Source organism: Scyliorhinus canicula, chromosome 28, assembly GCF_902713615.1.
Source record: "Scyliorhinus canicula chromosome 28, sScyCan1.1, whole genome shotgun sequence".
Lineage (NCBI taxonomy): Eukaryota > Metazoa > Chordata > Chondrichthyes > Carcharhiniformes > Scyliorhinidae > Scyliorhinus > Scyliorhinus canicula.
The window spans coordinates 11,008,131-11,023,210 of record NC_052173.1 but is presented as its reverse complement, the minus strand read 5'-3'; the positions used below and the strand labels follow the sequence as shown (position 1 = coordinate 11,023,210).

At 44.7% G+C, this 15,080-nt stretch overlaps 1 protein-coding gene across 2 annotated transcripts in view; it reads left to right on the top strand.

The window, feature by feature from the left end:
* Positions 1-15,080, top strand: part of cers5 (ceramide synthase 5) — a 100,100-nt gene that overhangs the window by 26,701 nt on the left and 58,319 nt on the right. For both annotated transcript variants that reach the window (XM_038786604.1, XM_038786603.1), the window contains exons 2-3: positions 811-916; positions 11,602-11,732. In XM_038786604.1, the coding sequence (XP_038642532.1) occupies positions 811-916; positions 11,602-11,732 (237 nt within the window). The remainder of the gene's footprint in view (positions 1-810; positions 917-11,601; positions 11,733-15,080) is intronic.

The following is a 15,080-nucleotide window of genomic DNA, read 5'->3' as shown; positions in this document are numbered from 1 at the left end:
TGTGCTTAAAAGGCACTTTTGTGTCAATGAGACCATTGTAGTTTAAGATGTACTTTGTAATCCATGTTAATCTTTAAATCTGTGTGTATTTGTTAGGCTGAAGGGGGTGAGTAAAGGAATATTGTATATTAATCCAACTTTCATGTTTAATGTTTTTTCCCCTTGTTAAAACTAATTGGTGGTCCTGTGATTCTGTTCCTCCACGTTTTATTAAAAAGTTACGGTCTTTTGAACCACGGTTCTGTTCTGGCATCGTCCCGTCCAGTTATAACATCAGCTGGGATCGTAACACTTGACGGAGTGGATTGTGAAAATTGCGTCCATTGGTGGAAGGCTTGAGAGCCAAGGGATGCGGATGTACATAGAACATACAGTGCAGAGGAGGCCATTCGGCCCATCGAGTCTGCACCGACCCACTTAAGTCGATTTGATAAAAGAAGCAATGGCAACATGAGCAAATGGTTAGCATCTGGAATGTGTTGTTTCAGAGTTTGATAGAGTTTCAAAAGGGAATTGGGCAAGCACCTGTACAGGGAAATTTGAGGGGTATGTGGAAAAGGGTGGGTGAAGGGCACCAACTGAATTGCTTTTACAGAGAACCAGCACAGACGATGGGCTGAATGGCTGCCTTTCTGTGCTGTAACTGCTTGATGATTTGTGCCACTCGGCCTGTTTTTAAATCTGGAAACCGGTGACTAATTGGCAAGGGCGATACTGCACCTTGGGAGTTTCAAACCGGGAGTTTCAAACCGTGTCTACCAATTCAAATAGCTTGGCGTGAAACTGAAGTGTGTTCTTTTTTTTGAACAGGTTTATTGCCAAACCATGTGCCCTGAGCCTTCGAATTCAAGCAAATGGACCTCGCAGAGCACAGCCCAACGCCATTCTAGAAAAAGTCTTTACATCAATTACTAAGGTGCGTGCTGTCATGCGGCACTTTGTTTGCTGGTTTTTTGTTATTCTACAGAAAATATTGTCTCCCCAACGTCCTTTCTTTGTACCACACCCCAATTCCCAGAGTGCGGGGGTAGAGTAGTGATCAGTGTAAGTGGACTGTTCAGGGGTGACGTAAATGATGATACTTCAGTCACAGTTTCTTGTTGGCCTCCCAAATATTGTTCACCTCCCCCACTGTATTTTCCGAAGTCTTTTTGTCCACATAATTCTTGTGTCCAGTACGGTCGTCATGTTGCACTTATTTTTGTTCATTCTTGGCGCTGTGAGCTTTGCTGGCTGGGCCAACATTTATTGCTAATCCATAATTGCCCTTGAAGGTGACGCTGAGCTGCCTTCTTGAACCACTGCACACAATTGCCAACTAGGATGGCAGCACGGTGGCGCAGTGGGTTAGCACTGTTGTCTCATGGCGCTGAGGTCCCAGGTTCGATCCCGGCCCTGGGTCACTGTCCGTGTGGAGTTTGCACATTCTCCTCGTGTCTGCGTGGGTTTCGCCCCCACAACCCAAAAATGTGCAGGGTAGGTGGATTGGCCACGCTAAATTGCCCCTTAATTGGAAAAAATGAATTGGGTACTCTAAATTTATTTATTTATTTTTAAAAATTGTCAACTAGCAAGGATTTTCCGAACTTTATACTCCCGAAATTGCAATGTGGAACCCCCCCCCCCCGTAGTCCAGAGGGTGGACTACAGTAAGTAGACTCAACGCTAGCTCGTTTTTAAAATTTAGAGTACCCAATTATTTTTTCCAAATAAGGGGCAATTTAGTGTGGCCAATCCACCTACCCTGCACATCTTTGAGTTGCGCAAACATGGGGAGAATGTGCAAACTCCACACGAACCTGGGTCCTCAGCAGTGCTAACCACTGCACCACCCTGCCGCCCCCTTAACACCAGCTCTGTCACTGACTCTGCAGAGCACTGCTATGTATTTAAAGAAAAGAAAGTGCTGGAAGTACTCTGGTCCGGCAGCATCAACAGGGAGAGAAGCAGAGTTAACATTTCAGAATTGTTGAAAGGTCATTGATCTGAAATTTTAACTCTACTTCCCTCTTTCTATGTTGATGGAGTGCAGCTATTAATACATTGCACATTATTAAGTCTCAGCAGGATTCAGTTCCTAAATCCTTGTTTTACTTGTGGAAACTGTGCTTTTTGCTGGGAGCATGAAAGAAAAAGCTGAATGAACATACCTTCTGCTTTCTACTTTGTGTAGTCATTCTTTTCTTTCTTTACTATCATAAGCCCGAATTTGAATCTCAAATCTGTTAGTGGTACCTCATGAAAATATTTTTCGAAAGAAAGAAATGCACTGGATTCCTTTTATCTATCTGCAGTTTCTCAAAAGAATTCAATTAAGTTAATCAAACATTAGGCGCCGAAGACCCAGGTTCGATCCCGGCTCTGGGTCACTGTCTATGTGGAGTTTGCACATTCTCCCCGTGTCTGCGTGGGTTTCGCCCCCACAACCCAAAGATGTGCAGGCCACACTAAATTGCCCCTTAATTGGGAAAAAAAATAATTGGGTACGCTAAATTTATTATTTTTTTAAAAAGTTAATCAAGCGTTCAGGACAATTTTGAACTTCATGTAAAAAGGCGAATGTTTTGTTCACAATTTTCATTCTTCAATTTACTGAATGTTTGAAACTTAATTTGAAAAGACCCACTCATGATGATGTACATGTATGAAGCATTGGATTTGCTTTTTCCATTTGTGTTTTAGATGTGTGCAATAAAGGTGTCTGGTAAAGCTACACTTCAGATTGGTGGGCATTTTTCCTTTGAAATGGAAAATCTGGATTTTACTGCCAAAATACCGATTTTTGTTATCTGGAATGCTGATTTCTGTTGGGAAAGGTTGGCAGTTCTGTCTGCAGTCCATGAGGTGTAGGTAGACCCATAGTGCTGTTCAGAAGTTCCAGGGTTTGGATCCAGCGATTTATAATTCCCAGTCAGGATGCCTTGTGTGTATCTGTTGCCCTTGTCCTTCTAGATGGTAGCAGTTGTGGATTTGGCATGTTTGGATCTGCTTTGATTCAAATATCACTCTTAAAACAGCTACAAGTCCTATCTGAACAAATATCAGTGAGGACGTAGCATCTTTAAAATGTCACTATTTCCTATTGGCTTCTTCTGACCTAGATAGGGATTCGCTGTTCAAAATGTCTTAGTAACATGATCAGCCGTTAATGGAGCTGAGCCTTTTCTCAAAGAAAATATGAGGAGATTTGATGAGCTATCCAAAATCGGGAGGAACCTGGACAGCGTCGATGGGGAGAAACTGTTCACACTCATGGAAGTTTGGCATTTATTGCGAAAGGAATAGGGTCCAGAAGTAGCGAAGATCTATATTATTCAGAGCATTTCCAGATGTTGTACAAAACACAGTACCCCCCCCCAAATGTTTGTTCTAATAATAATAATCTTTATTGTCACAAGTAGGCTTACATTAACACTGCAATGAAGTTACTGTGAAAAGCCCCTAGTCGCCACACTCCGGCGCCTGTTCGGGTACACTAAGGGAAAAGCAGCCATGCCAAACCCTGCCTCCATTCCTTTTTAAAGAAGGCCATGAACAGTCACCATCTTGAAAAGAACCCCTCTGCTGATCATAAAATCCCTACAGTGCAGAGGGAGGCCATTCGGCCCACGCAGCCTACACCGATTCACTCCACCCTATTACCTGTAAGCTAACCTGCACATCCCTGAACACTAAAGGGACAATTTAGCATGGCCAATCCACCTAACCTTCACATCTTTGGACTGTGGGAGGAAACCAACGCAGACACTGGGAGAAAGTACAAATTCCACACAACACCCAAGGCCGGAAACACTCTAGGCGCGATCCTTCGTCCACGTTGTGCCGGGAAAGCATCTTGCCACAGTGCAGCGTGGCCGATGAAAGCCAGGAGACCCCGGTCCCAGGATCTATCCGCTCGCAAAGACCAAAATGGCCTCCACCAATCTCCTGCCTCTTCAACCGTTCCTCCTTATCCCTATGTGCCCGTGTTGCCAAAAACCAAGCCCCCACATTTTAGATCACGAACCACAGTACCCCAACACTCGGGAGGTGAAAAAGGTACAAAACTCTACACATACCATTAACTGTACAGAGTGGGTAGTAAAAATAAAACACCCCACATGAAAACAATTTCCCTGAGTCCAACACTTCCTCCTGTCTGTTATGCAGATGAACCCAACCAAGTCCAGTGTCCTCAAATGTCCCCACAGACGAGCTGGGTACAACACCCCAAACCGCACCTTGTTCCTGTAGAGGGCCACCTTGACCCTGTTGAACAGCAGTTGTGTACCTGCAGTACATGGTGCTCTATTATGGTAAAAGTGCAGTACAGAGACTTTCTGTGTTATCTACAATCATAGAAGGTTCGCTTCCCTATTTGGGTCACTGTCTGTGCGGAGGTCTGCACGTTCGCCCCGTGTCTGCGTGGGTTTCCTCCGGGTGCTCCGGTTTCCTCCCACAGTCCAAAGACGTGCTTGTTGGGTGAATTGGACATTCTGAATTCTCCCTTAGTGTACCCGAACAGGCGCCGGAGTGTGGCGACTAGGGGCTTTTCACAGTAACTTCATTGCAGTGTTAATGTAAGCCTACTTGTGACAATAAAGATTATTATTATTAGAACAAAGAGTGTAGGGGGAGCCTGTTCAATCCTTCATGTCTGTGCTGAAAGTGCTTTTTTTTAAAGTAACGGTGTGGCATTGTTAATTTAAAAGGTTTAATAATTATTAAAATTGCAATCATTCCAGCAACGAATGGAATGAAAGAACTTGTGTTGATATGGCCCTTGCATGTCCTTGTGCTGTCACGATCAGTGGTTTTGCGTTCAGTGGATGGCTGAGGTACATTCACTGTTTTTGTGGAGGCAAATGCAGTAGCCAAATTAGCGCTCAGTGAATGGCTGTTTTGTCTTCTGTGCAGTGTTAATTTTGAGGGATAATTTGAGCAATACCAGCACTCTGCTACTCTTCAGATGGTGCCATCTGATCTGCGACCCACTCAAGCAGGCTGATTAATGCCTCTGTCTGAAATCCCATCTAGAGAGCGGCACGTCAAGAAATCCAACACTCCTTCAGGACTGAGCTTTGATTATAGGTTTACGTTTTTAGTGGAGCTCGAGCCCACAATCTTAGCGTGCTGAGCTGAACTGACACCAAGAAACAATGGTTATATGAAACCCCGCAATTGGCGCTTAGCTGAGAAACTTGATAATCTTCTCAGTGTAACAGCAGTAACAGTATCTGCAATGCACTTTCGGCTATTCAAAGCAAGTCTTGAAATGCAGCGTTGAAAGCTGTCCGAGATGCAGGTGTATGATACTGTTGGTTTATCATCCATTTGAGAAAGTGTTGTACCAGGAAGGATTTCCGCTCCATGTCCCCTCATTCCAACCAGGGCCAAAGAATTCTAGTCCGAGTATCTACAGATTATTGCAAAGATTAAAAGAGCCCAAAATTGAATTCTTATTGGACACACAAATATGAAATGAGAGACTTCACTACAGCTCTGGTGGCTAATTATTTTAAAAAGACTGTGTGGCTAATGCATTGGTTCCATTGTTGTGATGTGTGGGACTTGCTCCCTGACAGCTGGGCATTAACCTAAATTCACATTAAATGTGTGTTCTGGGGAACATTTGCCCAAAGGCTGTTGCTAAGCTTGTAGGTGGTGGGGAATTCCCAAGGTTAAACCTCAACATGGCTGAAGGTTAGGGAGCAGGTCTACTTTCTGGAGGAGTTGTGTCTTGATGGAGGGCAAGTATTCGTTGGGATACCCCAAGGATTGGCCATTCTCCTGATTTTATTTTCTCCATTTGGATTAAAAAGCATGGTGTGCCGTGTCTGCGTGGGTTTCGCCCCCACAACCCAAAGATGTGCAGGTTAGGTGAATTGGCCATGCTAAATTGCCCCTTAATTGGAAAAAATAATTGGGTACTCTAAATTTATAAAAAAAAAGCATGGTGTGTACTGGCCAAATGTCAGACTGTGTACCAAACTGGGAAGGGGGAGGTTCACAGTTGAGCCTGAAGAGGCAGTGAAAGATCTCTCAAAATGATAAGTGGGCAGACAAGTGAGTCAGTGATAGATCAAACTTAACCACAGGGAAAAGGATGTACCACTTCCAATAAAATGGTGACCAGACAAGTTGAGTGCAGGCCCTGGACATCAAAAGCCACAAGTTATTTAAGCAACAGTTGGATGGTAGAGTGATGGAGAGAATCTGAAAAACTCCATTGTGGGACTCTGCATTTTCATGGACGGTCCGGAGACTCTGAGACTCATCATTGAATTTTTGTGTTTTTGCTTTCCTTCTCATCTGGGTTAAGATCCTGGAACTCCACCCACCCTAACAGCACCCAGACTGACTAATGTCCAATAACAATCCTGGAAGCCTCTCTCTAACAGCACTGTGGGTGTACCTACACCACACGGACTTGCTGATGTCCAGGAACTCCCTCTCTAACAGCACTCTGGTGTACCTACACCACACGGACTACAACGGATCACAAAGTTGACTCTCCACCACCTTCTCTAGAGCAATTGGGGATGGGCAATAAATGCTGGTCTCTCCAATGATCACCTCCAATGGATGAACTAAAATAAATTGATCCCATGACCTCTGACTTGGTAGAACACTACTGACCATTGGAATAGGTGTATTACTGAAAGAGTTAAGCTGGCATCGGTCCTTTTGTACATATTTAGTGTGTTTCACTTTCACTAAAGGCTCCAGAGTCCTTTAGAGGAGGTGCACAAATGGATGGGTTGCCGATGCTATAAATGGTAAATTGTGCGGATAAAAGCAATGGTTTTAATTGCTTTGTACAAAAACCAGAAACTAATTTTGACTCCTATATAAACAGTTAACTTATTTACTGTAACTCTACTATATTTTCCATTTTATGAAATGGTGCTTTTATTGCTAAGTGGCCATTGTAAATCTCTCCTTAACAGCAATCATAAATGGTAGAACTGCCAGAATGGCTGGTTTAGCTCACTGGGCTAAATCGCTGGCTTTGAAAGCAGGCCAGCAGCGCGGTTCGATTCCCGTACCAGCCTCCCCGGACAGGCGCCGGAATGTGGCGACTAGGGGCTTTTCACAGTAACTTCATTGAAGCCTACTCGTGACAATAAGCCATTTTCATTTTTCATTTATGTATTGTAGATTATTCATATGGAGTCTGTCTGAGGCTCTTTGGTTGACTGATCAAACCAATTATTGCGGCTGTATTATCTGTTTGGATGGGATAGAGGGAGTAAGAAGGCGGAGCGATGAAAGTTCCACATAGCTGAAAATTCAAATGAAATTGAAAGCTGGGGGTCTTCAGAAGGCGGCTCAACATTTGAAATTGTTCCAAAAAGTCCTGTTGAAAGCTTATTGTGAGTCTGCTTAAAGTTCAGAGAGTTTTCTTTGATCCATTTGATGTTTTGGCATTATAAACCATGACCAAAGAGACTGAATTTTTTTTTTTGGTTTTGCTTTCTGTTTAATGTCTTGCAACTTTTTTTTCATGTAGGAATAGAAGGGAGTGCATTTAGTCCCTCCTGTCTGTGCCTGTTCTCTGGTGGAGTTATCCAAAACTCCACTCCTCCAATCTCCCTGCAGCCCTCGATGGTGGCGTGAGGGAAGAGAGGAATCATTTGAAGAGAATGTGTTGTTGGGTGGAGGATGGTTACAAGAGATGGTGGGGTGGAGCAAAGCCACGCTTGGAAGTCAACACAACAATTAGAATTAAAAGTTTTGAAGTTTCAGGGCTGAGCCAGCGGGCAGAAAGAAATTGTTTCTCGTGTGTGTACATAAGCACCGTTGAACACCTCGATGGCCCAAGAACGTCACAGCCAAATTTGAGTTGTAGTCACTCTTGAGACAGAGATAGATAGGTTCTTGATTAATAAGGGGATCGGGGGTTATGAGGAGAATGGGGATGTGAAAAATAATGGTGGAGCAGACTTGATGGGCCGAATGGCCTAATCCTGCTCCTATGTCTTGTGGTCTGACGAATGGGTGTCTACGGTTGACTTCTAAGCTTGCGTCATGTCCACAATGACGAGAGTTTTTAAAACTCTAATATAATCTGCCAGTCTCTCTTGGCAACTGCTTCCCTTCACAAATGTAATTCTCAATGCGCTCTTGTTCTTGGTTATTGAATTTACAGTGCTGAAGGAGGCCATTCGGCCCATCGAGTCTGCACCGGCTCTTTTTTGAAAGAGCGCCCACACCTCCACCCTATCCCCACAACCCAGTAACCCCACCCAACACTCAGGGCAATTTTGGACACTAAGGGCAATTTAGCATGGCCAATCCACCTAACCTGCACATCTTTGGACTGTGGGAGGAAACCGGAGCACCCGGAGGAAACTCACGCAGACACTGGGAGAACGTGCAGACTCCGCACAGACAGTGACCCAGCCGGGAATTGAACCTAGGACCCTGGAGCTGTGAAGCAATTATGCTAACCACTATGCTACCGTGCTGCCCGCAATGTATCCAGAATCTGATTAAATTTGGAATAGTCAGTAGGACTGGGATCTTGTGGACAACATTGGTTCATTCCCAGTCAAATGTATTGGGCTGGATTCTTCCGCCGTGCCCGCCGCAAGAATGCCAAGGGCGAGATGCGGACAGTGGAGAAGTCCATTGACCTCGGGCGGGATTCTCCGGTCGCCGGGCAGAAATGGCCGGAGAATCCCGCCCATAATCTGTTTGTAATCACACCAGTCCTCTTTTTGTTAGAGTTGAATTCCCCCATTTTCCCCAAACATGCCTTGCAGTGTCATTATTTTCAATTACATTTAATGCTGACTCATTGTGTACCTGAATGTGGATCGAATAGAATCCCTGGTGCAGAAGGAGGCCATTCGGCCCATCGAGTCTGCACCACCCCTCCGAAAGAATACCCTACCTAGGCCCACACTGTAGCTCCAAGCATTGATCATGGCCAGTCCACCTAACCTGCACATCTTTGGACTGTGGGAGCAATCCAAAGCACCCAGAGGAAACGCACGCAGACATGGGGAGAACGTGCAAACTTCACGCGGTCACCTGAGGCTGGAATCAAACCCGGGTCCCTGGTGCTGTGAGGCAGCAGTGCTAACCACTATGTCATCGTGCAGACACAGCAATCTTTCTGATTGCTCAAACTTCCTCCAAAGCAACATTAGAAGTTACAACAGCCCCTAATTTCTCAAATGTGTAAATCCCAGCCTCTTCTGATGTGGATTTGCACCAGGCAGTCACTGTTGAACTATGCTTGTCTTGCAATATACTACACAAATCCATTATGGGGATGAGGTAATATTGAAGAATTATTCTTCCTGTTTGCCACAACTCTTGGTCCATCTCGATCATGCCAGCCAAATGTGCTCTCTTTTTTTTGTTTTTATAAAGTACCCATACTTATAGAGTACCCAATTCATTTTTTCCAATTAAGGGGCAATTTAGTGTGGCCAATTCACCTAGCCTGCACATCTTTGGGTTGTGGGGGTGAAACCCACGCAGACACGGGGAGAATGTGCAAACTCCACACAGATAGTGACCCAGAGCCGGGATTGAACCTGGGACCTCGGCGCCGTGAAGCAGCAGGGCTAACCCACTGCGCTACCGTGCTGCCCCACTCTCTCTTTTTTTTTAATGACCATAGTAAAGAAGCATTTATCGAAGTGATCTTAATACGATTAACCTCGGGATGGGTTTGAAAAGTAGAAGCATATCGCAGTTACTTAGATGCTGGATTTTTTTTTTTTTTCATAGAATTTACAGTGCAGAAGGCCATTTGGCTCATCGAGTCTGCACCGGCTCCTGGAAAGAGCACCCTACCCAAGATTAACACCTCCACCCTATCCCCATAACCCAGTAACCCCACCCAACACTAAGGGCAATTTTGGACACTAAGGGAAATTTCTCATGGCCGATCCACCTAACCTGCGCATCTTTGGACTGTGGGAGGAAACCGGAGCACCCGGAGGAACCCCCCGCAGACACTGGGAGGATGTGCAGACTCCGCACAGACAGTGACCCAAGCCGGAATCGAATTTTGGTACAGCTAACTGGAATGGGATGAGACACAATGGACAACATCACCTGAGTCAAAGCTATTATTGGGCACATCTGCAGTCGGGTAGCATGGTGGTTAGCATAAATGCTTCACAGCTCCAGGGTCCCAGGTTCGATTCCCGGCTGGGTCACTGTCTGTGTGGAGTCTGCACGTCCTCCCCGTGTGTGCGTGGGTTTCCTCCGGGTGCTCCGGTTTCCTCCCACAGTCCAAAGATGTGCGGGTTAGGTGGATTGGCCATGCTAAATTGCCCGTAGTGTCCTAATAAAAAAAGTAAGGTGGGGGGGGGGTGTTGGGTTACGGGTATAGGGTGGATATGTGGGTTTGAGTAGGGTGATCATGGCTCGGCACAACATTGAGGGCCGAAGGGCCTGTTCTGTGCTGTACTGTTCTATGTTCTATGGGTGTTCGGAAGAGAATGTAGCTCAATATAGGTCCAATATATACCCTTATGGGACAAGAACGTACCAAGAGAAATAGCTATGGTTGACCGAAGGGATGAAAGCGAACAAGAATCCAATGGAAAAGCATGCAGAAGTGAAAAGAACTGTACAAATGAAGACCAACAAAGGTGGAAGACTAAAAAGATGGAGCTGCAGAACAGCAATGGCAACAAGTGGAAAAACATTTTCACACAGTTTGCTGAATTAATGATATTTCCTGTTAATTTCCAAAATGAGTAATATGTAACAAATGTGGTGAAATATTACAGTAAAATGTACTCCTGTATCCCTTTGACCGCCTTAGTTCCCCTTTTATTTCCTTACTCTGGGAGGGTGGCTAGGTCTGTGTGGCAATCTATGTAAACAGAGGGCGACAGTGGTATTGTCACTAGACTCGTAATCCAGAGGCCCAGGCTTATGCTCTGGGGGCACGGTTTCAAATCCCACCTCGGCAGCTGGTGGAATTTAAAATCGATTAATAAAATCTGGAATATGAAGCTAACCTCTGTAATGGTGCCCGTGGAACTGTCATCGATTGTCGTAAAAAATCTATCTGGTGCACTAATGCCCTTTAGCGAAGGTATCTGGCCTACACGTGACTCCAGACCCACAGCAATGACTCTTTATTGCCCTCTGAAATGGCCGAGCAAGGTGCTCTGTTCAAGTGCAATTAGGGATGGGCAACAAATAGTTCTAGCCTTGTCAGCAATGACCGCTTCCCGTGAAAGAATAAACAAAAAACAGTTTCGCTCAGTCTTTTTGGGTAACAATGCAGAGTATTTTTCTTCTATTTACTGGCCTTTCCATGAAGTGTGTGTCTGCGGTGGTGATGGTCAGTATAGGCTAGTAATCTGCAGTCTAAAGTTTGAACCCTACAATCATAAGTAACTTTAACCGGATTTGAATATTTAATAAACTCGGTACATTTTAAAGATGAAGGTTAGAGGTGCTTGGAGAAAGAACCACCGCCCACATTTGTCGGCCTTGAGTTTGACTTCTGTCCCTCCCTCTTCCATCCTCCAACCCCATAGACATGCCAGATCCCATGTTTTTAAATTTTGCCAGTTTTTGCTGGAGTTGTTTCTGGAAACCATAAATGCAAGTTAATAACGGATTCTCTTTCGTTCTCAGTCTCCTGATGAGAAAAGACTTGAAGGCCTGTCCAAGCAGCTCGACTGGGATGTTCGCAAAATTCAGCGTTGGTTTCGACATCGAAGGAATCAAGATAAACCCAGCACCCTCACCAAATTCTGTGAGAGCATGTACGCCTATTTTTTTTAAAAAATGTTACACCTCCAATTGTGCCTGGTCAATGGTGTAATCACGTTATAACTGCAGCATCAGTTCCTGGCTAGGCAACTGTGCGTTTCTAAAAAATGGTCAACGTCTTTGGCAACTGCAAAGCATAAACTTTGTGCAAATTCCTTATCCCCTCCCTTCTCCCAAAAATTAATTAGGTTGAAAATATTTGTACCAGTTGTCACTTCTTCTGTTGGGAATGAAAAATCTGGACCATTTGTTAATCCTGATTTCCTTCACCATGTCCACCTGGGGAAGTCTAAACTGTAGTTTTTGTAAAAGGAAAACTATTAATTGAAGGATAAAGATGTAACTGTTATGGTATTTTCCTCCCGGATATTCCTTCCTTTAGCCAGGTTGTTTCCAAGATTTCTTTAAGAATAACGGATGGTGTTGGGTTGCTTGTGATGCACATGTATTTTGCATTTTTTTTCTTTGTTGCTTTCTAAATAAAATAATTTTCCACTACATCTATTACATGTAGAAATTGTTGGGGCCACTGGTTTACGGTGACTGAATAAGTGAAAATCAATTTTCTTCATGTTGGATCCTGGGTTTGTTGTTGGAGTTTAGGAATCAATTTCCAGCTTCAGCCCCCAAGGGCCATAATGACCAAGGAACAAATGAAAATGCAGTTCCTGGTCATTGGCAGTGGTCCTGCTGGGCATTTCATTGTTTCTTTCGAACGCACCGTCAAATCTGATCAACCAACCAAACATGAGAAGAGGCAATGACACAAATGGCAGTGATATTGACTGTGGCAACAAGAATGGCAGCAGGGCACCGGTGCCAATGTTGGACAAGCCTAGGGCAGCGGCGGCAGAGCATGAACAGCAATGGCGGCTGAGTTTAGAGCAGCCACAATCGCGGACGAGACTAGGGCAGCGGCGGCAAGCATGGGCAGCAATGGCGGATGAGACTAGGGCAGCGGCGGCAGAGCATGAATGACAACAGTATTACGATCAGCTTTTACAGTTGGCTTATTGTTTTCGGGGGAAATGAAGACTTGCTGCTTCTGCAAGACTTCTGTAACCCACCAGCGCCAAATTCAAACTTCTGCATAGCACACTGCAATTTGCCTGTTTTCTTGTGAAGGAGTGGCTTTGCCTATATTTCATAGCACAAGTGACTTTTGGAGCAATTTCTTACTGACCAATATTAGTTTTGTCCCTTTAGTTTGGGTTAAAATTATTTACATACGAGCAGGACGGAGGCGCAGTGGTTAGCCCTGCGGCCTCACGGCGCCGAGGTCCCAGGTTCGATCCCGGCTCTGGGTCACTGTCCGTGTGGAGTTTGCACATTCTCCCCGTGTCTGCGTGGGTTTCGCCCCCACAACCCAAAAATGTGCAGGGTAGGTGGATTGGCCATGCTAAATTGCCCCTTAATTGGAATAAATGAATTGGGTACTCTAAATTTAATTAAAATTAAAAAAATTATTTACATACAACTTCTCGGAAGCCATTCTACCCAAAATGTCTGTTTCGGCTCTTTTTGAAAGAGCCATCCAATTAGCCTTGTTCCTCTTGTCTTTCTCTGTAGCCCTGTATATGGTTACCCATTTGAAAGGTACTATTGAATCTGCTTCCGCCTACCTTTCAGGCTGGACAGTTTTGGATCATAACTTGCTGTGTTTATTGAAAAGAAAATAATTTCATGTTGCCTCTTGGCATGTGTGCCAATGACCATTAAATCTTTGCACTCTGTTTACCCAAGTTTCTCCTGGACTTGTTCGCTCAAAACCCTCCCTGAATTTTGTATCTCTCTCCCTCTAAAAAGAAAAGCCTGGCAGCACGGTGGCGCAGTGGGTAGCACTGCAGCCTCACGGTGCCGAGGTCGCAGGTTTGATCCCGGCTCTGGGTCACTGTCCGTGTGGAGTTTGCACATTCTCCCCGTGTTTGCGTGGGTTTTGCCCCCACAACCCAAAGATGTTGGTTTACAGGTGATTAAGAAGGCAAATGGAATTTTGTCCTTCATTGCTAGAGGGATGGAGTTTAAGACTAGGGAGGTTATGTTGCAATTGTATAAGGTGTTAGTGCGGCCACACCTGGAGTATTGTGTTCAGTTTTGGTCTCCTTACTTGAGAAAGGGCGTACTGGTACTGGAGGGTTTGCAGAGGAGATTCACTAGGTTAATCCCAGAGCTGAAGGAGTTGGATTGTGAGGAGAGGTTGAGTAGACTGGGACTGTACTCGTTGGAATTTAGAAGGATGAGGGGGGATCTTATAGAAACATTTAAAATTATGAAGGGAATAGATAGGATAGATGCGGGCAGGTTGTTTCCACAGGCGGGTGAAAGCAGAACTAGGGGACATAGCCTCAAAATAAGGGGAAGTAGATTTAGGACTGAGTTTAGGAGGAACTTCTTCACCCAAAGGGTTGTGAATCTATGGAATTCCTTGCCCAGTGAAGCAGTTGAGGCTCCTTCATTAAATATTTTTAAGGTAAAGATAGATAGTTTTTTTTTGAAGAATAAAGAGATTAAGGGTTATGGTGTTCGGGCCGGAAAGTGGAGCTGAGTCCACAAAAGATCAGCCATGATCTCATTGAATAGCGGAGCAGGCTCGAGGGGCCAGATGGCCGACTCCTGCTCCTAGTTCTTGTGTTCTTATGTGCAGGGTAGGTGAATTGGCCACGCTACATTGCCCCTTAATTGGAAAATATTAATTGGGTACTCTAAATTAATTTTTTTTAAAAAGCCTTCTCCGCTTGTCTTTGCCATCTTTAAAGATTTGTGTGATTGAACCCCCTTGAAAAACTCAAGCAATTTAGTTTAGTCCTGTGCTTCCTATCTGAATAAATCACCATCTGTATGTCATTTTTCACCAGCTTATGTTTAGAAGAGCGACCAACAATAGTGTAGGCACTGTTTGTGTTTACTACGGTCCAATTGATCGGTATAATAAAACCTAGTAACTTTGTGTGAAAAGCTCCACAATTTTTTAAAAATAAAAAGTGCTGACATCTGGAAGCAGATTGTCCCCACCCCGAGTAAAATCCGGTGACTTGTATCCTCCCATTGCCTGGGTATGGAGAGGAAATGATAAAGACCCTGGGTGGGATTTTCTGGTCCTGTCCATGACTCTGCCCACCATGGGCACGACTGGGAAATCCTGGCCTCTTGAGCTTCAGGACGGGTATGGGCAAACCCGTGATTATTACCGAGCTACGTCTCATGGCTGGCTGCAAGGAAGAGGAAATGCAGCACTCTGGGGAAAGTCTTTGACTGTAATAAACAAACAAAGAACAAAAGAGAAGTACAGCACAGGAACAGGCCCTTCACCCTCCAAGCCTGCGCCGACCATGCTGCCTGTC